This window comes from Elephas maximus, chromosome 24 (assembly GCF_024166365.1).
Source record: "Elephas maximus indicus isolate mEleMax1 chromosome 24, mEleMax1 primary haplotype, whole genome shotgun sequence".
In the NCBI taxonomy this organism is placed as follows: domain Eukaryota; kingdom Metazoa; phylum Chordata; class Mammalia; order Proboscidea; family Elephantidae; genus Elephas; species Elephas maximus.
The window spans coordinates 36,170,354-36,193,346 of NC_064842.1; the positions used below are offsets into that span (position 1 = coordinate 36,170,354).

The 22,993-nt window shown below is 38.5% G+C and overlaps 1 protein-coding gene across 1 annotated transcript in view; it reads right to left on the minus strand.

Moving 5' to 3' along the window:
* Positions 1 to 14,973, minus strand: part of SLC9C2 (solute carrier family 9 member C2 (putative)) — a 129,940-nt gene extending 114,967 nt beyond the window's left edge. Inside the window, exons 1-3 of the mRNA XM_049867935.1 lie at positions 14,886 to 14,973; positions 12,192 to 12,292; positions 10,685 to 10,813 (exon numbers count right to left, since the gene is read on the minus strand). Of these exons, the coding sequence (XP_049723892.1) occupies positions 10,685 to 10,813; positions 12,192 to 12,292; positions 14,886 to 14,973 (318 nt within the window). The remainder of the gene's footprint in view (positions 1 to 10,684; positions 10,814 to 12,191; positions 12,293 to 14,885) is intronic.
* Positions 14,974 to 22,993: the final 8,020 nt, after the last annotated feature.

A 22,993-nucleotide genomic window follows, 5' to 3' on the forward strand; every position in this document is an offset into this window, starting at 1 on the left:
ATTGTTCCAACTCATAGAGACCCCATGCACAACAGAACAAAATACCACTCAGTCCTGTGCCATCCTCACAATCATTGCTGATTGAGCCCATCATTGCAGCCACTGTGTCAATCCGTCTCTTTAAGGGTCTTTCTCTTTTTTGCTGACCTTCTACCAAACATGATGTCCTTCTCCAGGGACTGGTCCTCCCTGATAACATGTACAAACTAAGTGAGACAAAGTCTCACTATCCTCAGTTATAAGGAGCATTCTGGCTGTACTTCTTCCAAGACAGATTTGTTCATTCTTCTGGCAGTCCGTGGTATATCCAATAGTCTTTACCAACACCATAATCCAAAAGCATCAATCCCTCTTCAGTCTTCCCTATTTATTATCCAGCTTTCACATGCACATGACATGATTGAAAATACTATGGCTTGGGTCAGGTGCACCTTAGGTGACATCTTTGCTTTGGAAGACTTTAAAGAGGTCTTTCATAGCAGATTTGCCTAATGCAATACGTCATTTGATCTCTTGACTGCTGCTTTCATGGGTGTTGATTGTGGATATAAGTAAAATGAAATCCTTGAGAACGTCAGCCTTTTCTCTGTTTGTCATAATGTTGTTTATTCTAGTTTTGAGAGTTTTTGTTTTCTTTATGTTAAGGTGTAATCCATACTGAGGACTGTAGTTTTTGATCTTCATCAGTAAGTGCTTCAAGTCTTCTTCACTTTCAGCAAGTAAGATTGTGTCATCTGCATAATGCAAGTTGTTAATGAGTCTTCCTCCAATCCTGGTGCTGCGTTCTTCTTCATATGATCTAGCTTTTCAGATTTTTGCTCAGCATACAGATTGAATAAGTATAGTGAAAGAATACAGCCCTGATGCACACCTTTCCTGATTTTAAGTCACGAAACATCCCCTTGCTCTAATAACTATCACTTGGTCTATGTATAGGTTCCACAGGAGCACAATGAAGTGTTCTGGAATTCCCATTCTTTGCAACGTTGTCCATAATCCATAATGCCTTTGCATAGTCATAAAATACTTGTAAATATCTTTCTGGTATTCTCTGCTTTCAGCCAAGATCTAACATCAGCAATAATATCCTTCATTCCATGTCCTCTTCAGAATCCGACTTGAATTTCTGGCAGTTCCTTGTCTAAGTACTGCTGCAACCATCTTTTAATTACCTTCAGCATAATTTTATTTGCATGTGATATTAATGATATTATTTGATAATTTCTGCATTTTGTTGAATCACCTTTCTTTGGAATGGGTACGAACATGGATCTCTTCTAGTCAATTGGCCAAGTAGCTGTCTTCCAAATGTCTTGGCATAAACAAGTGAGCACTTCCAGTGTTGCATCTGTTTGGCTGAAAGGTTATCTCCAGAAATAGCTTCAGTTCCAAGTTCAAAGGTATCTTAGGGCAATAGTGTGGGAGTTCCTTGAGTCTCTATCAGTCCAATAAGCCTGGCCTTTTTAGGAATTAGAGTTTTGTTCTACATTTTTCTCCCATTCTATCTGGGATCTTCTACTGTGTCCCTGTTCAGAACGGTTAATAGTAGTAGACCAATTGGACTTACAAGGTTTGCTTATAACACCTGTGAGTAATGTGCTTCCTTAAACAATCAATTACATGAGATCAAATGGTCAATATCTACCCAAAAGCAAAGATGAAGAGGCAAGGAGGGGAAGAGAAACTAGATTAATGGAAACAGAATAGAAGTAATGAGAATGCTGACACTTCGTGAAAATTGTAGCCAATGTCGTGAACAATTAATAATATAAAAATTGTTAAGTGGCAACCTAATTTGCTGGGTAAACTTTCACCTAAAACATAATAAAATATTTTTAGAAAAGGGGACTCTCAGGAATTTAAGGGCCAATTTGCCTTGGGTCCAGGTTCTATCCCAGAAGCAATTTAAAGTTCGGTGAGAGGCTCAGAGTTTAGATTTTCACACCATAGGTCCAATTAGGCAATATTGTAGAAGCCTACCTAAAGCTACCTCACCACAAGAGAACCTCAACTCAGAAAGTCTTTTGGCTCGAGGTAATCAGAGTTCTGGGCTTTGATCACAATGATTGGTCCAAGGTATCTCTGTCACTGTTCCTCAAAGAGCTAAAAGGGAAGAAGAGCTGGGCCTTAGTGACCCAGGTAGTCATTGGGAGTTTGACGTCACACGAATTCCCTTACTACTCAGACATTCCCTCCCATCCACACAGTGACCCAGCTTGTTCACTGTCAGTGCTACCACCACCCCAAACAATCTCTATGCTACAAGCATGTCATAGGTGCTAGGCCTTGTGACAGGCACCAAAGAGTAGAGTTGAGGGGGAGGACATGAGACTCAGCAGAGTGAAAATATCTACAGACTGTGGCATGACTGAGAGTGCCACAAAGTTGTCCAGGAGGCTGGGCACAGGAGGCGACTGGAGTATGCAGAACCAATCTGGGTTCGAAGTAATGGGACGGAGGAGAGAGTGGCCCTGAGAGACATTTAGGTGAACAAAATGATAGGAGGTAGAGATAAATTTGGTGTGGGAGATGCAGGATAGAGAAGAGTCAACAATAGCCAAGATAACAAACCTTGAGAACTGGAAGAAAGATATAGAGGAAGTAAACAAGGGCTGGGGTGATATTGGAAGAGTGAGGCTGCAGGGTTATATCTGGCATTTCAATACACAGTTTCTGAGCATCTGTTGTGCCCAGCTAATTACTAGAAATAAAAGTATGATTAAAAATAGTTTTTGTGAAAAAAAAAAAGGCTATTCTTCAGGGTATGCTCTCATAATCGAAAGCGTTTCGTGGCACGGTAAAGAAACCCTTTAAAACCTCTTTTAACAGGAAACACGTATTTACAAATGGATAGCTTATTCCAAGAAAAAATGTGGAGACAGTAGTTCCCTGAATAGCTAAATAGTTAATCCAAACCTTCATTTTAATTCTGAGCATCCAGTCCTATTGATGAACTTTAAGTAAAGTACACTAAAAATAATTGCTGGTTTGCTGGAACATTTTCTCAACCTTGTGTGTTATTATATGGCATGTAAAAAGGTGTAAAACATTCCAAGGGACCTCTGTACTGGCAATTGTAATAACCATCCCACAAAATAAAATTACAGTCACTGAACAGTAAAAAAATAAAATAAAACTTCTTTAAAAAAAACAAAACTTCTTTTAAAAATGCATAACATGAACTATCTATATGGGATCAAATTGGCAACAGCAGCTCACAAAGATTAGATGAGAACCTTAGGGGACACGTGAGTTTATATTAGTGAGAGAGGAACTACTCAGAAAAGGAGGGTGTGAACGGTTGTACAATTTGAAGAATGTAATCAATGTCACTAAACTGTACATATAGAAACTGTTGAATTAGTGCATGTTTTACTGTGCATATTCTCAACAACAACGATACAAACAAAATTTAAAGAAATAAATGTATAACATGGTTACATTGTGGAGTTGAATGATGTCCTAGGGGAAAATGAAAAAAACATCTGTTCTTATGTGAATACATCCATGTGGCATAGTTTTAATTTTCCAGGGACAGCATCATACACATATTCAGAAAGGCTTGTGTCTCAAATAAATTAGTCAAAAGTGAAGATGGTACTCTCTGGAAAATGAGAGATTACTCAAAACTTAGCTCCAAGGAGAGCAAAGACACTAAGGCTAGAGATGTTTGTGAAGAGTTTGAAAAAGATTATTGGATGAAAAGTGAAAGGGAATAAATGCAATGTTTTTAAATTAATATTTTATGTACATAAGATTTTTCTTGTGTTTGTTGAAAGAGCTCAATTAGTATTCCATCAAGTCCTGGAGGCTTGTTTTTCACCAATACCTTCAGTGCAACTTGAACTTCTTCCTTCAGTACCATCAGTTCTTAATCATATGCTACCTCCTGAAATGGTTGAAGGTCAACCAATTCTTTTTGGTAAAGTGACTTTGTGTATTCCTTCCATCTTCTTTTAATGCTTCCCGCATCGTTCAATTTTTTTTGTCCATAGAATCCTTCAATGTGGCAACTCAAAGCTTGGATTTTTTCTTCAGTTCTTTTGAAGCCTTCACAGAGGCTTCCCCCCACTCCGCCAGGGTCCCCCGTCTTCACAGCCCGCCAAGCCACAGCTTCTAACTGCAGTTTGGCCTGACCACCCTGCGGCGCTAACTGCGGTTTGAATTTGGTGCCAGAATCCCACGCATGCGCAAACCAAGATTGTGAAGCATGCGCAGGACCGGAAGAGCTGGGTCCTCAATCTCTCCTTGGCACTGAACATCACCGACCTGATTCATCATGGGGACCTCAAAATGTGGACATGGGAGGGCTAAGGGAGGAGAGTTATAGACCCAGCCCCCCAGTTGCTAATGGAAATAAAACGCTCCCCAACTCCTTCAGACAGCGAGCACGTGGCTTTATGGTCACTAGACCCTGTGTTGCTCCTTGTCTGCACAGGCAATAAATTTTCAGTTTCTGTTTCCCTTGCAACTGTTGGTGTGGTGTCCATCTTATTTCCATTGGCTAATAGGACAGGACAAGAACGCCCCTTCCGTTACACTTTCAGCTTGAGAAATGCCCAGTGTGTTCTTCTTTCTTGGTTTTCTAATTAAGAGTCTTTGCATATTTCATTATATTTTACTTTGCCTTCTCAGGCAGTTCTTTGAAATATTCTGTTCAGCTCTTTTAGTTCATCATTTCTTCATTCACTTTAGCTACTCTGTATTTCAAGAGTAAGTTTCAGAGTCTCTTCTGATATCCATTTCGGTCTTTTCTTTCTTTCCTGTCTGTTCAATGATCTTTTTCTTCCTTCATGTATGATGTCCTTGGGGTCATCCCACAACTCATCTGGTCTTCCTTCAGTCATTAGTGTTCAGTGCATCAAATCTATTCTTGAGATGGTCTCTAAATTCAGGTGGGATTTACTCAAGGTCATATTTAGGCTCTCATGGACTTGTTTTAATTTTACTCAGCTTCAACTTGAACTTCTATATGAGCAATTGATGGTCTGTTCCGCAGTCAGCCCTTCCCCTCATTCTGAGTGATGATATTGAGCTTTTCCATCGTCTCTTTCCACAGATGCAGTTGATTTGATTCCTGTTTATTCCATTTGGTGAGGTCCACATGGATAGTTGTCATTTATGTTGTTGAAAAACGTATTTCCAATGAACAAGTCATTGATCTTGCAAAATTCTATCATGCCATCTCCAACATCACTGACAGCAGAGAATGCCAAAAAAATGTTTACCTGTGTTTTATTGACTATGCAAAAGAATTCGACTGTGTGGATCATAACTAATTATGGATAACATTGTGAAGAATGGGAATTCCAGAACACTAAATTGTGCTCATGCAGAACCTGTACAGAGACCAAATGGCAGTCATTTGAACAGAACAAGAGGCTGGCACATGGTTTAATACCAGAAAAGGAGTACGTCAGGGCTGTATCTCTTCACCATACTTATTCAATCTGTATGCTGAGCAAATAATTTGAGAAACTGGATTATATGAACAATGCAGCATCAGGACTGGAGGAAGACTAATTAACAATCTTTGATATGCAGATGACACAACCTTGCTTGCTGAAAGTGAAGAGGACTTGAAGCACTTACCGATGAAAATCAAAGACTATATAGCCTTCAGTACAGATTACACCTCAATATAAAGAAAACAAAAATTCTCCCAACTGGACCAATACGCAGCATCATGATAAATCAAGAAAATATTAAAATTGTCAAGGATTTCATTTTACTTGGATTCACAATCAATGCCCATGGAAGCAGCAGTTAAGAAATCAAATGACTTATTGCATTGGGCAAATTTGCTGCAAATTTATCAATTTTTTTAAGTGTTAAAAAGCAAAGATATCACTTTGAGGTCTAAGGTGTGCCTGACCCAAGCCAGGGTATTTTCAATCACCTCATATGCATGCAAAAGCTGGACAGTGAAGAAGGAAGACCCAAGAAGAATTGATGCCTTCGAATTATGGTGTTGGCGGAGAATACTGAATATACCATGGACAGCCATTCTAACGAACAAACGTGTGTTGGAAGAAGTGCAGCCAGAATGCTCCTTAGAAGAGAGGATGAAGAGACTTCATCTCATGTACTTTGGACATGTTATCAGAAGGGACCAGTCCCTGGAGAAGGGCATCATGCTTGGTAGAGGATCAGCAAAAAACAGAGAGACTCTTCACGAGATGGATTGACACAGTGGCTGTAACAATGAATTCAAACAGCAGTGATTGTGAGGATGGCCCAGGACTGGGCAGCATTTTGTTCTTTTGTACATAGGGTAGCTATGAGTTGGAACTGACTGGATGGCACCTAACAACAATGTAGCTGAAAGGTATCTAAAATTGATGAAATATATTAATCTTCAGATTTAGGGATAAATAAAATGATATCCACCCCCAGAAACATCACAATAGAACTACAGAACACAAAAGAAAAGAGATATTAAAATAGAGAAGACAGGAACCTACAAAACAATGTCAAGTAGATCAATAGCAGTTTTCTCAAAAGCAACAATAAAACTCAGCTGTTATTCAAACTGAGGCAAAATAAATACATTTTCAGAGAAACAAAGACTGAGGAGTAACTCACAGACTGTTAATGAAAAAAGATGAAAGCATGAATTCAAGAAGAAGGAAGCTGAATCCAGAAGGAATGAGTAGAATTAAGAAGCAATAACGAGTATGGGTCGGAATTGACTCGACGGCACCGGATTTAGTGAGCAAAGGAATTGGTAAGATGTGGATACATTTAAAGAAGCATTAGCACCTAATACATTTACAATGATAGAAATAATAATGACTCATTTCAGGAATGGTAGTACTAGGTCAGTAATATAAGGCTCAAAAGGATTGGAGTTAAAGCATTTTAAATTTCTTACATTATTTGGAGGGAGGTAGAGATATTGATTAGCTTTAGACTTGATAAATCAAATATGATTATTAAAAATTTAAGTGTAAAAAATGTATGCGGAGCCACTAAAAGAATTGCATTATTTAGGCATACAGTAATTTTGGCTGTATATAACAGAAGACACCATGTATAGTGTCAATAAATGGGGATTTTAGTTTTCTCAAGTTATCATAAGTCCAGAATAAGCAAACTTATGCTAGTATGGTGGCTCCCAAATGCCCTCAAAGACTCAGGTTCTTTTTCTGTTCAACCATCCTTAGGGTGTGACCTCATGTTCAGCACTTTGAAATCTCTAAATGGATACTCTTCCTCCAGCCTGTTGAAGGTGCCCAGGCAGAAAGGGCAAAAAGCACATCAGATGATTTGGTCTTCTTATTAAGTGCTTACTAGAAACCTTATTCAGCAAATGTTTGTATACATTTCATTGATCAAACTGAGACTACCATAGCTGTCAGGGAGCTGGGAAATGTAGAATTTACACTGGACCCAGTGCTATGCCATACAAAATTAGCAGGTTTCTGTTAGTGGGAAAGAAGGGAAGAATGCATATTAGATAGACAATTAGCAGTATCTTCCACAAAAGTAGAAATGTAAAACTTTTAAGCCAGCAGAATGAAAAAAGGGGGAGGTGCAAAGAAAGCTGAATCAATTCAATTGAATGACAAGGGAAGACTGCGTGAGAAAAAGAAAAACATGGTAAATACAAAGTACAAAATAATATGTGAAAAATAAATCCAAGTCTATTTCTTTTGTTATTTAAATTTATTTTCAATATACATGAAGTAAAATTCACTCTTTTGGTGTATAGCTATATGTCCTTCCATAAATGCATGCTCATATAACCACCACCACAATAAAAAAATAAAACCGAACCATCACCTTCCAAAATTTTCTTATGCTGCCTCTTGTTAGTCAACTCCTTCCTCTACCCCTAATCTCTGGTAATCAATTATCTGTTCTCCAGCCCTATAGTTTTGCCTTTTCCAGAAGGTTTATGAAAGGAATTACACAGCACATAGCCTTTTGAGTCTGGCTTTTTTCTCTTACCATAATGAATTTGAAACTCTTCCATGTTGTGTCTACCAATACTTAGTCCCTTTTTATCACTGAGTAATACTCCATTGTAAAAATGTGCCATCATTTGTTTATCTATTTGCCAGTTGAAGAACATTCGTACTTTTTCCAGACTTTAGAGATTATGAATAAAGCTGTTATAAAGGTTTGCATAGAAATTTTGGTCTGAACGTAAGTTTTCATTTCTCTTGGGTAAATATACAGGCATGAGATTGCTGGGCCATATGGCAAGTGTATGTTTAACTTTATAGGAAACTGTCAAACTGTTTCCAAAGTGGCCATACCATTTTTCATCAGCAATGTGTGAAAATTCCAGTTTCTCTGCATCCTCACCAGCAGTTGATATTATCAGGTTTGTTGCTGTTGTTATTGCTGTAGTTGCCGTTCTAGTAGGTGTGTAGTAGTATTTCATTGCAGTTTAATTTGGATTTCCCTAATGTAATATGATGTTGAGCATTTTCCAGGTGCTTATTTTCCATTCATATATCTTCTTTGGTGAAGTATTTGTTCAAATCTTTTACCCTTCTAAAGCTATTTTTTACCACATTAAATATTAATGGACTAAAACTAGTTTTAAAAAGTTCTACTCTGTAACACATGGTATCGCAATGAAGTCGAATCAACTAGACAGCAATGAGTTTGGTTTTGGTTAAATATAAGGACACCAAAATCTTGAAAGTGAAAGAATGGAAAAATTATAGCAAGAAAATACTAAACAAAAGAAAGTTGATATAGCTATAAAAAAAAAAATTTTTTTTATATATATATATATATATATAGTAAACAAAAAACCCCATTGCTGTAAAGTTGATTCTGACTCATAGCGACCCTGTAGGACAGAGTAGAATTGCCCCCATAGAGTTTCCAAGGCTATAAATCCTTACTGAAATAGACTGCCACATCTTTCTCCCTCAGAGCAGCTGGTGGGTTTGAACCGCTGACTTCTAGGTTAGCAGCCAAGTGCTTAATCATTGTGCCATCAGGGCTCCCCTATAGGTGTAGTAATGCCAGATAAAATTGACTTTAAGGCAAAAATATTTTGGGGGATAAAAGAGTACCTAAATAATGACATTGAATGTATATTTCTGATTGTGGGATAATTTGGAAAAATATAGCAAGAATGGTTGCACAACTTGAAGAATGTAATCAATGTCACAGAATTGTACATGTAGAAATTGTTGAACTGCTATGTGTTTTGTTGTGTATATTTTCACCACAATTAAAAAAAAGAATACTTAAATAATGAGAAAAGAAAGTAACTGGAAAAACAAAAATACTTGTAGGCACTTAATAACAGCTTCTATTTATATAAATTTTATATTTTATATATATTTATACAAAGTAAAAGCCAACAGAATTGTAAGGAGAAATTGATAAATTTTATATATATTTATATAAAGTAAAAGCCAACAGAATTGTAAGGAGAAATTGATAAATTCATAGCCATAGTGGAAGCTTGTCAGGCTGCACTGAAAAAGAATATTGGCAAGTGAACTTCACAATTAACAAGCATGTTCTACCAAACAAATTTAGACTCCCGCACTCAACAGTTAGAGAAAATATACTCTTATAAAGCAAGCATAAAACATTTGAGAAATTTGATCATGTACTAGGCCACAAAGCAAATCTTCACAAACCATAAAAAGTTGATATACAAACCACATCCTGTGATTACAATGTGATGGCAGAAATCATAATAAAAAGCCATATTTAGGGATTTTAAAGCAACTTCTAAATAATTAATGGGTCAAAGAAAAACATAACAAAAGTGAAAACACTACAAATGTGGGATGTAGCTAAAAGTATAGTTACAAGACATTTTAAAGCCTAAAATGCACAAAATAGAATAGAAAAAAAAACTAAAAATCAATCAGCTAAATATTCTCTCAAAACCAAAAAACCAAACCCAGTGCCGTCGATTCGATTCCGACTCATAGTGACCCTGTAGGACAGAGTAGAACTGCCCCACAGAGTTTCCAAGGAGCGCCTAGCGGATTCGAACTGCCGACCCTTTGGTTAGCAGCAGTAGCACTTAACCACTACCCCACCAGGGTTTCCAAAATATTCACTCAAGATGCTATAAAAAGGAAAACGGAATAAAACCAAGGGAAGTAAAATGTTATTTGAAAGGACCAATAAAATAGTCTCGCAAACATAATTAAGAGAGAGGGCACGAATCAAACAATCTTAGCAGTTTAAACGGGCAAATCTTTAGATGGAGTGGAGATGAAGTCAGTTGTGCGATTAGAACCACGTTCTGTCATTTATCAGCTTTGTGACTTCTGGGTTTCAGTTTTTTCATGTAAAACAGGGATAACATTTACTCAGTGCCTAGTCACAGTGGTTACTCAGTAAATGTAAATTTCCCCCCTTGCCTTCACTTTCTTTAATTAGTGGCTCTGTAGAATGAGGAGGGTGAACAACCAAAAATGTGAAATTTGTGAATTATTAGTCTTCTATCATGGAAACCTTGGTGGCGTAGTGGTTAAGTGCTACCGCTGCCAACAAAAGGGTCAGCAATTGAAATCCTCCAGGCGCTCCTTGGAAACTCTATGCGGCAGTTCTACTCTGTCCTATGGGGTCGCTTTGAGTCGGAATCGACTCGATGGCACTGGGTTTGGTTTTGGTTTTATATAGAATCATATCCTCTATCAACATGAATAAGCAAGAATTGACCTTCATTCATTTTAAAATGTATTCTTACCTGCCAAAAAACATTCTTAAGTATGTAAAAGTCCACGTCCAAAGCAGCCACGAATATAATTATAGGCAAAAAATAACAATAAAGTGAAAAACTCGGTGTTTTTAGAAGAGGGTAGATAAGCCTGTGAATCTAAAGTAACAAAGACAAAAGAGTTAGTCTGCTGCCATTTTTAAGTATTAGAAATTAGGACGATTTTATTTAAATCAATTAAAAAAAAACTTAGAATATTCCAATCTGCAACTAATGAGATTATCTACAGGGCCAGTCCTGATGATCCTATGGTAGATTTCTTGGTCTAACCTCTAGACAGGCTACAAGTGTGGCCCTCTATTTACCAGAGAATCGTGCTGTCATTGGTGATCCCCAAGATGATTTTAATGGTTCACAGATAAGTTTTTGTTTTTTTTTTAATTTGACTGTTAGGTATTTATTTTAATGTACATTGTGGGGGGAGCTGGGAGTACCTTGCACAGATACTTGTAATTTCACAGACATTATTTCTTAGGATTTAAAAATCTCTAAGTGAGTTATATAGACAAGAATAAATAGAGAATTGTACAGGTTATGTACATAAGACACAAGTCATGCAGGTTACACACAAATGAATAGAAAGCACTTACAACAACAACGACTTAAGCTCTGTAAATAGTCCTTCTAAAAAGTTTATTTTGGTCCAATCAATAGCCTAATTTTCATTACTTAACCTCCCTGTGACTTGATTTCCTCATCTGCAAAATGGGAATAATGTACCTATTCTGTTGGGTGGTTGTGAGGGTGAATGAACTAACTCAAAAGCTAATAATAAGTTAATTAATAAATATGAAGTACTTTAAAAGGGTGCACGCAAAAAACATTCAGAAAGTGTTAGCTAGTTTAAGCAGTAGCACTTCAGAGAAACAAAAGGCTTTTATAATCTTAGATAAGTACAAGGATTATCTCCATCTTTAAAAAATAAAGGAATGAGTGAAGGTAAATTGTTATTGATCACATTGGTATGCATCTGAAATCAAGAGTTAAAACAATTTAATACAAATTTTCTTGTATTTATAGTATATATTACGTGATGCATGTTTACATTTAATCTGGCAGTAAGAAAAGGATAACTATGCCTCATCATGAAAATAACTATTTTTTATAACTAGAGTCTTTACAGGTATTAAAGAGAACAGGCTGGAGGAAGCCATTACATGTATGTGCAGGGGGCGGGGGGTAGGGAGAGGTTGGAGAATCAAGAGCAAGGACTCAAAGACAGATAGAGAGGAGCCCAAGAACGAAATCACATTGTCCTCACTTCCAAATTAGTGCTTTATCTTAAGCCTCCCTCAATTATACGTCTCCTTCATCAGGTGGTTTCCCATTTTTTTAATTGTTAATACCAGTTGAAATTTTTTGAGTAAATGTTCACATAAAAAAAAAAATCCATACATTCAGGGCTAGGAGTAGGAGTGGACCTTGTTTTCAGTCTTTGTCCTTTAATTTATCCTCTCATTTTTTGTACATACAGTACCTCAACAAACCTCTGGGCGAGTTGTCCTAGCACAAATCCTGACAGAGAAAGAATTGACAAGACAATGACTTCAGAATTCTTTGTACACGCCCTCAAAAATCCTAAAGAAATACAAGTATGAGTTATTTAGACATAACTTATAGTTTTAAAACATTTTAATTATTATTTCTTTTCTCTAGTTATTTAATGTTAAACTTCATATGAGTGTCATATTATTATGGATGCATAACTGACCAAAAAAAAAAAAAAACCAAACCCATTGCTGTCAAGTCGATTCTGACTCATAGCAACCCTGATAGCTGTTACAAATACCATCCCTTAACTATAAGACTGTCTTTTACGATACGCATAATGAGGCATCTCTCACAGGTGAATTTGGAAAATATTGAAGCTCCGACAACCTCCCATTTGCCCACCCAATGACACGTTAGGATCACAGTATGAGTATCTTACATGGATCTGATGGTGAGAAATTGTGAAAACCCAAATTTCATATCTACATAGTTAAAAAAAAAAAAAAAACCATTGCCTTGGAGTCAATTCCGACTCATAGTGACCCTAAAGGACAGAGTAGAACTGCCCCCTAAAGTTTATAAGGAGCGCCTGTTGTATTCGAACTGTTGACCTTTTGGTTAGCAGCTGTGGAACTTAACCACTAGACCACCAGGGTTTACTCCATCTATAGTGTGCATCTTATATTAATTACCATTCCTAAGCTATAGCAGTTCTATGGAACATAGTTCTACTCTGCACAACTGGGGTCTCCATGAATCAAAAGTGACTCGACAGCAACAACAAGCTTAATGTATGTACTATAAAACAAACCCGTTACCGTTGAATCGATTTCTACTCATAGCAACCCTATTAAGACCTGCCCTCAGGTGGTTTCCAAGGCTGTAAATCTTGACGGAAGCAGACTGCCACATCGTTCTCCTGCGAAGCTGCTGGTGGGCTCAAACCACCTACTTTTCAGTTAGCAGTCAAGTGCTTAAACACTGTACCATCAGGGCTCCTTGTATGTCCTGTAACTGATTGCCGTTAAGTCGATCCCAACTTGTAGTGACCCCATAGGACGGAGTAGAACTGCAACACAGAGTTTCCAAGGCTGTAATATTTATGGAAGCAGACTGCCACATCTTTCTCCTGAAGAGCAGCTGGTGAGTTTCAACTGTCAACCTTTTGGTTAGTAGTCACATGCTTAACCACTGTGCCACCAGAGCTCCTATATGTACTATCCTCAAAGCCAGAAATATTTTTAACTGAGGTCCAACCGTAAGGGAAAACTGCATTCACCACAAGCAAGCAACAAAAGACACTTGTTATTCTCTATCTATAGGCATTGTCTTGCCTTGAATCTCTGTACACTGTCCAAGATTATCCAGTTCATTTCCTTCGGAGGCAACCTACAGATTAATTTATTATTTAATTTATGCCTGGGGCAAGAATCATTGGCAGCCCAGGTTCTGCATTTCACAGCTGTAGGTCAAGCCAACTCAGTAAATATTCATTGAACACTTGTTTTGTGTAAGGTCAAGTCAAGAAATGTTCCTTAAACCATTTCTGCAATCGCTTTACTGGTGGAGCACTTGTCTCTTTGTAACTATAAAGGCTGTAGAGCTGGTGAAGTTCATGGTGGCCAGCACCTTATGGTGCCAAAAAGGACCACAGTCATTAGTGGGTATTTTAAAGACCCCCAGGGAAAGCAATCCCATTTCCTGGCACGATGAGTAAAACTGAAGAAATTCCTTAGGTGTATTTGCTTGTTTGTTTATTTTCTTCCTAGTTCCAGAAAGAATTTTAAAGCAGCTGATGTTTTCTCAAACAAATTTTCTTTTACGGGATTTTAGAAACTTTTTCTCTGATTACTGGCATTGTGGTTGTCAATATTCTATTTTATCTGCATGAATATCTTTCACTATACCTGTGGAGTTGTTAATCATTGTTTTAGAGGCCCCTTTTTGCAAAGCCTTTCCTAATTCCCCTTTAGGGTTGGTGATGCGTCTTGTCTAGAGAAAATCACATCAAAAACCATATAGAACAGACAAAATCGATGAAGTCAACTATGTAAATTGTGGATTTTATGTCTGGGTTCCATTTATATGTTTGCTCCATATGCCCTCCCCTAAACCCAGATGTTTTGGTCAGGCTAGGCCTGGCCAGGCAGGCAGTGTAAGGCTCTCCCTCGTCTTTGTTACCAGAGCATCTTGACCATATCTTCACAGTTATACTTAACACATTGCATTGCAATTATTTGTTGGCCTGTCTCCCCCAGGAGAGGGCTCCTTGAGGTCAGGGACTCTCTTATTCCCTTTATATCCTCAATGCCTACCACACTGCCATGCCCAGCAAAAAATTAATAAATAAAGGAGCATAGATAGTATAGATGCTAAACCAAAACCAAACCAAATTCACTGCCATTGAGTTGATTCTGACTCATAGAGATCCTATAGGACAGAGTAGAACTGCCCCATAGGGTTTCTAAGGAGCAGCTGGTGTATTCGAACTGCCGAGCTTTTGTTTAGCAGCTGAGCTCTTAATCACGGCGCCACCAGGGCTCCAGTATAGATGTTACTTATAATTAAATAAAACTAGATTGACAGCATTCTCACATCTTACTCATTTCATCAGACCCCTTATTTTGATGTAGTTGTAAAGAGCAGAGGAGGGACAAGATTTAAAAAAAAAAACACCTACCTCCTAAGACAATAATGAAACATACGAGCATTGTGAAATGTGTCTCTCCCTCACGGTAGTGAGTGGCTGTCCCGCAGATTATACCCATTTGGGTATTATCTTTGTTTATACTGGAAGTATTCATTTGGCTTCTGTTTTTCCAGTCCTTTATTTATTTATTTATTTATTTATTTTGGTTAACTTGAATTAATATGTGAGTTATTCATTGACACTTCCACTATTACCGACTAACCTGTTAAAAAGAAGAAGAAGGAAAAAAAACCCATTACCTTTGAGTCGATTCCAACTCCTGGCAACCTATGTATCACAGAGTAGAATTGCACTCCACTGGGTTTTCTTGGCTGTAATCCTAATCGAACCAGATTGCCAGGCCATTTTCTGATGTACCGCTGGGTGGGTTCGAACTGCCCACCTCTAAGTTAGTAGTTGAGTGCAAACTGTTTGCACCACTTAGGGACCTAACCTGTCATAATATGCATAAAGAAGAAAATGAGACCTGTCAGGACCCAATTTACTCACACTTTTTCTACCTAGAATTGTATCACACTTAGACCTGAGCACCTTTTTTCTAGCCACGGCACACACCTTACTCCCTCCAGTTCTAACGCTGGTTCCTAGAGCACTTAATAGGAACACTAACAGCAGCGCTAGTGTTTCTTCCTTGTGTTGCTGCATGCGCGTGTGTGTGTTTCCATGTTTGTGTGTTGATTGTTGCACTCACTATTGTCATGATATGCTAATGTGTTTGCCTTCCCCATTGGACTGTAGATCTCTCAAAGGCCAGAGTTAAATATTAATTTTTTTTAAGGCCATGCACATAGTTTGTGGCACATAATAAACTCTCCACAAATATTTGATGAACTGAACTCTTTGAGGGGGAAGGAGCAAGGATAAATGTTATGATCCTGGGTCTCCATGTGTACAGATCATTTTGGAATTCCCTTTTACTATTATAGCCTCATACCCCCTTTATCCTCTCTCAGCCCCCTCCAAAATCCAAAACGGCAAATGGAAAACACCAGTGAAGATTGAGGGTGGGAATGGGGGCAAGTAACTTAATAACAAAGGAAAGGAGTAAAGTCGAGTAAATTAGGAACTAAGCCCCTTTCCTCTGAGCAATGTAGCCTGACAACAGGGTACATGGTTTGGCAAGTGAATAGCAGGCGAGATTTCAGCCCCCAAACCCTACCTGAACTAGTGCCCTTGTGTAAGACATAACTTGCACAAATATATGTGGTTTTCCTCATCTTTTCATCCCTTGTTTTGCACTTGTTTGGTCTACAGGTCACAATTCTGGTGTGAAGCAGGGGGTGAGCCAGAAATGCAACACAAAATGCTAAGTCTCCAAATCACTGCATCTGTCTCCCAAGTAGCCTTTCAAGTCCGTGGCATCTTCAAACCCTGCCATCCCCACTTATCATCATAGCATTACCCTCAAATCAAGTTCCTCTCCAAAATACCAATACCAGTGATATCTTCTTCCAAGCCTAAGCTGGGTCAAAGTTGAAACCAAGATGAAGGCTCTTGAAAATCACGGAGAGCAAATGCTCAGCTCTGCATCCGTTTGCCAGGGACAGTACTGCCAACTGATCATTCACACTGAAAGCCATGCCCTTGCCTATTGCCCATTGGTTTCTGGCCAACTCGCTTTCATTCTGATTGGCTACATGTGTTATCCTCACCCCCAATCCGGAAGCCAAATGATCCAATTCCAAGGAAGCTTGCATGTCTTAATGCTCAAGCTCTATCTATATCCACAACGGTTTTAACTGGTATTTTTTGCCTGTTATAATAACTGAAATGTTCAAAGATATTGATCATGTAGACAGAATCTATGTATTTTTTATATACTCTATGTTTCTTTTCCCAACCATATCCAGTTGAGGGAAAAGCCTAACCTTTTTCAACATTGCCTTGTTTCCTCTCTGGCACTTTTTCTTTTTCTATCACTCCTTTTTTCAATATTTCTCACTCCTATTCCCCTCTCTAACTCCTCTTGTGATTTTTTTAAACGGTTTATTTGCTCTAGGTGAAGGTTTACAGAGCAAATCAGTTTCCCATTCAATAATTTATACACAAATTGTTCCATACCATTTGTTGCAATCCCTACAATGTGCCGGGGTTCTCCCCTTTACCACCCTGAGTTCCCTGTTACCATTTGTCCAATTTTCCTGCCCCTTCCTGACTTCTCATCTTTGCTTTTGAGCAGATGTTGTCCTTTTGGTCTCGTGTAGATGATTGGTCTAAGGAGAATTTTCCTCAAGGGTGTTATTATTTATTTTTTTTAGGCCTGTCTGTTATTTGGGTAAAAGGTTATCTCCGGGAGTGGCTTCAGTTCCAAGTTAGCAGGGTGTCTAGGGGCCATAGTCTCTGGGGTTACTCCAGTCTCTATAAAAAAAAAAAAAAAAAAAGTCTCTATAGAACCAGTAAATCTGGTCTTTTTTATGAATTTGAGTTTTGCGGTACATTTTTTTTCCCCACTCTACTGTGATCCCAGTCAGAGTGGTCAGTTGTGGTAGCCGGCCACCATGTAGTTTGGCTGGTCTTAGGCTACTGGAGGCTGTGGTTCCTGCGGTTCATTAGTCCTTTGGACTAATTGCTTTCCTTGGGTCTTTGGTTTCCTTAACTCTCCTTTGCTCCAAATGGGAAAACGCCAATAGTTGTATCCTAGGTGGCTGCTCACAAGCTTCTAAGACCCCAGACACTACTCACTAGAGTAGGATGCAGAACATTGTTTTTATGAACTACCTAATGATATGCCAATTGGCCTAGATGTCCCCCAAGACTGTGGTCCTTAGGCTTCAAGCCCAGTAACTCAGGCCCATGAAGTGTTTGGTTATGTCTAGTAGCTTCCATGATTTTACCTTCTATGTTCTTGCTAGAAAAGAGTGCTCTATTATATATATGAATGCAGATGCAGCACATACAAATATATGTGTAGAAATATCCATGTTGTTGTTGTTAGGTGCTGTCGAGTCAGTCGCCACTCATAGCGACCCTGTGTACGACAGAACGAAACACTGCCTGGTCCTGCGCCAACCTCATAATTGTTGCTATGCTTGAGCCCATTTTTGCAGCCACCGTGTTAATCCATCTCATTGAAGGTCTTCCTATTTTTTGCTGACCCCCTCTTTACTTTACCAAGCATGATGTCCTTCTCCAGGTACTGATCCCTCCTCACAACATGTCCAAAGTATCCATGGCTAAACCTATATATGCATGTGGATATACTCCCATATGCCCTCCCACACCTTGCAGGATTGTGTATGTGATAGTTGCCTTTTATTCTTGCTTACCTCTCAGTGCCTTCCCTCGCCTTAGTTGTGTTGTGCTGACTTCCCCCTTATTGTATCATGTGTCTACCACCTACTAGGTGATTTTCCCTCCCTCCCCCTCCATCAAAGCATGTTTCTGTGTGTAAATCTTTTCTTGACTTTTTATAATAGTGGTCTCATACAATATTTGTCCTTTTGTGACTGACTTATTTCACTCAGCATAATGTCTTCCAGATTCATCCATGTCGTGAGTTGTTTCAGGGATTCATTATTATTCTTTATCATTGCATAGTATTCCACTGTGTGTATGTACCACAGTTTTTTTATCCATTTATCCATTGATGGGCATTTAGGTTGTTTCCATCTTCTTGCTACTGTGAGTAATTCTGCAATGAACGCAGATGGGTGCGCATGTATCTATTCGTGTCACAGCTCTTATTTCTGTAGGATGTATACCTAGAGTGGGATTGATGGATCATATGGTATTTCTACTTCTAGCTTTATAAGGAAGCAGCATACTGTTTTCCATAGTAGTTGTACCATTTTACATTCCCACCAGCAGTGCTTAAGGGTTTCAATCTCCCCCACAACCTCATAAGCTCTTGTTGTTTTCTTTTTTTTTTTAATCAGTGCTATTATCCGGAGAGAGATGGTATCTCATTGTAGTTTTGATTTGCATCTCCCTAATAGCTAATGATCGCAAGCATTTCTTCATGTGTTTGTTGTCATTGGCTTTTTTTTTTTTAATTAATTTTTATTAAGCTTCAAGTGAACATTTACCATTCCAATCAGTCTGTCACCTGTAGGTTTACATACATCTTACTCCCTTCTCCCACTTGCTCTCCCCCTATTGAGTCAGCCTTTTCAGTCTCTCCTTTCGTGCCAATTTTGCCATCTTCCCTCTCTCTCTATCTTCCCATCCCCCCTCCAGTCAAGAGTTGCCAACACACTCTCCAGTGTCCACCTAATTTAATTGGCTCACTCTTCATCAGCATCTCTCTCCCCCCCCGCTGACCAGTCCTTTTCATGCCTGATGAGTTGTCTTCGGGGATGGTTCCTGTCCTGTGCCATCAGAAGTTCTGGGGAGCATTGTCTCTGGGATTCCTCTAGTCACATTCATATCATTAAAATTTAGGTATGGTCTTTTTATGAGAATTTGGGGTCTGTATCCCATTGGCCTCCATTGGCCTCCTGCTCCCTCAGGAGTTGTCTGTTGTGCTCCCTAGCAGGGCAGACATCGATTGTGGCCGGGCACCAACTAGTTCTTCTGGTCTCAGGATGATGTAGGTCTCTGGTTCATGTGGCCCTTTCTGTCTCTTGGGTTCTTAGTTGTCGTGTGGCCTTGGTGTTCTTCCTTTGCCTTTGCTCCAGGTGGGTTGAGACCAATTGATGTATCTTAGATGGCCGCTTGTTGGCATTTAGGACCCCAGACGCCACATTCAAAGTGGGATGCAGAATGTTTTCATCATAGAATTATTTTGCCCGTTGACTTAGAAGTCTCCTCAAACCATGTTCCCCAGACCCCAGCCCCTGCTCCGCTGACCTTTGAAGCTTTCATTTTATCCCGGAAACCTCTTCGCTTTTAGTCCAGTCCAATTAGGCTGACCTTCCTTGTATTGTGTGTTGTCTTTCCCTTCACCCAAAGCAGTTCTTATCTACTGATTGATCAATAAAAAACACTCTCCCTCCCTTCCTCCCTCCCCCCTTTGTAACCACAAAAGTATGTGTTCTTCTCCGTTTTTTCTATTTCTCAAGATCTTATAATAGTGGTCTTATACAATATTTGTCCTTTTGCCTCTGACTCATTTCGCTCAGCATAATGTCTTCCAGATTCCTCCATGTTATGAAATGTTTCAGAGATTCATCACTGTTCTTTATCGATGCATAGTATTCCATTGTGTGAATATACCACAATTTATTTACCCATTCTTCCATTGACGGACATCTTGGTTGCTTCCAGCTTTTTGCTATTGTAAACAGAGCTGCAATAAACATGGGTGTGCATATATCTGTTTGTGTGAAGGGTCTTGTATCTCTAGGGTATATTCCGAGGAGTGGGATTTCTGGGTTGTATGGTAGTTCTATTTCTAACTGTTTAAGATAACGCCAGATGGATTTCCAAAGTGGTTGTACCATTTTACAATCCCACCAGCAGTGTATGAGAGTTCCAATCTCTCCGCAGCCTCTCCAACATTTATTATTTTGTGTTTTTTGGATTAATGCCAGTCTAGTTGGTGTGAGATGGAATCTCATAGTAGTTTTAATTTGCATTTCTCTAATGGCTAATGATCGAGAGCATTTTCTCATGTATCTGTTGGCTGCCTGAATATCTTCTTTAGTGAAATGTGTGTTCATATCCTTTGCCCACTTCTTGATTGGGTTGCTTGTCTTTTTGTGGTTGAGTTTTGACAGAATCATGTAGATTTTAGAGATCAGGCGCTGGTCTGAGATGTCATAGCTGAATATTCTTTCCCAATCTGTAGGTGGTCTTTTTACTCTTTTGGTGAAGTCTTTAGATGAGCATAGGTGTTTGATTTTTAGGAGCTCCCAGTTATCGGGTTTCTCTTCATCATTTTTGGTAATGTTTTGTATTCCGTTTATGCCCTGTATTAGGGCTCCTAGGGTTGTCCCTATTTTTTTCTTCCATGATCTTTATCGTTTTAGTCTTTATGTTTAGGTCTTTGATCCACTTGGAGTTAGTTTTTGTGCATGGTGTGAAGTATGGGTCCAGTTTCATTCTTTTGCAAATGGATATCCAGTTATGCCAGCACCATTTGTTAAAAAGACTATCTTTTCCCCAATTAACTGACACTGGTCCTTTGTCACATATCAGCTGCTCATACGTGGATGGATTTATATCTGGGTTCTCAATTCTGTTCCATTGGTCTATGTGCCTGTTGTTGTACCAGTACCAGGCTGTTTTGACTACTGTGGCTGTATAATAGGTTTGGAAATCAGGTAGAGTGAGGCCTCCCACCTTCTTCTTCTTTTTCAGTAATGCTTTGCTTATCCGAGGCTTCTTTCCCTTCCATATGAAGTTGGTGATTTGTTTCTCTATCCCCTTAAAATATGACATTGGTATTTGGATTGGAAGTGCGTTATATGTATAGATGGCTTTTGGTAGAATAGACATTTTTACTATGTTAAGTCTTCCTATCCATGAGCAGGGTATGTCCTTCCACTTAAGTATGTCCTTTTGAATTTCTTGTAGCAGAGTTTTATAGTTTTCTTTGTATAGGTCTTTTACATCCTTGGTAAGATTTATTCCTAAGTATTTTATCTTCTTGGGGGCTACTGTGAATGGTATTGATTTGGTTATTTCCTCTTCGATGTTCTTTTTGTTGATGTAGAGGAATCCAAGTGATTTTTGTATGTTTATTTTATAACCTGAGACTCTTCCAAACTCTTCTATTAGTTTCAGTAGTTTTCTGGAGGATTCCTTAGGGTTTTCCATGTATACGATCATGTCATCTGCAAATAGTGATGGCTTTACTTCCTCCTTGCCAATCTGGATACCCTTTATTTCTTTGTCTAGCCTAATTGCCCTGGCTAGGACTTCAAGTACGATGTTGAATAAGAGTGGTGATAAAGGGCATCCTTGTCTGGTTCCCGTTCTCAGGGGAAATGCTTTCAGGTTCTCTCCATTTAGAGTGATATTGGCTGTTGGCTTTGCATAGATGCCCTTTGTTACGTTGAGAAATTTTCCTTCAATTCCTATTTTGGTAAGAGTTTTTATCATAAATGGGTGTTGAACTTTGTCAAATGCCTTTTCTGCATCTATTGATAAGATCATGTGGTTTTTATCTTTTGTTTTATTTATGTGATGGACGACATTAATGGTTTTTCTGATATTAAACCAGCCTTGCAGACCTGGTATAAATCCCACTTGATCAGGGTGAATTATTTTTTTGATGTGTTGTTGCATTCTATTGGCTAGAATTTTGTTGAGGATTTTTGCATCTATGTTCATGAGGGATATAGGTCTAAAATTTTCTTTTTTTGTAATGTCTTTACCTGGTTTTGGTATCAGGGAGATGGTAGCTTCATAGAATGAGTTGGGTAGCATTCCGTCTTGTTCTATGCTTTGAAATACCTTCAGTAGTAGTGGTGTTAAGTCTTCTCTGAAGGTTTGGTAGAACTCTGCAGTGAAGCCGTCTGGGCCAGGACTTTTTTTTGTTGGAAGTTTTTTGATTACCGTTCCAATCTCTTTTTTTGTTATGGGTCTATTTAGTTGTTCTACTTCTGAATGTGTTAGTTTAGGTAAGTAGTATTTTTCCAAGAATTTATCCATTGCTTCTAGGTTTTCAAATTTGTTGGAGTACAATTTTACGTAGTAATCTGAAATGATTCTTTTAATTTCATTTGGTTCTGTTGTGATGTGGTCCTTCTCGTTTCTTATTTGGGTTATTTGTTTCCTTTCCTGTTTTTCTTTAGTCAGTCTGGCCAATGGTTTATCAATTTTGTTAATTTTTTCAAAGAACCAGCTTTTGGCTTTGTTAATTTTTTCAATTGTTTTTCTGTTCTCTAATTCATTTAGTTCAGCTCTAATTTTTATTATTTGTTTTCTTCTGGTGCCTGATGGGTTCTTTTGTTGCTCACTTTCTATTTGTTCAAGTTGTCGGGACAGTTCTCTGATTTTGGCTCTTTCTTCTTTTTGTATGTGTGCATTTATCGATATAAATTGGCCTCTGAGCACTGCTTTTGCTGTGTCCCAGAGGTTTTGATAGGAAGTATTTTCATTCTCGTTGCTTTCTAAGAATTTCCTTATTCCCTCCTTGATGTCTTCTATAACCCAGTCTTTTTTCAGGAGGGTATTGTTCATTTTCCAAGTAT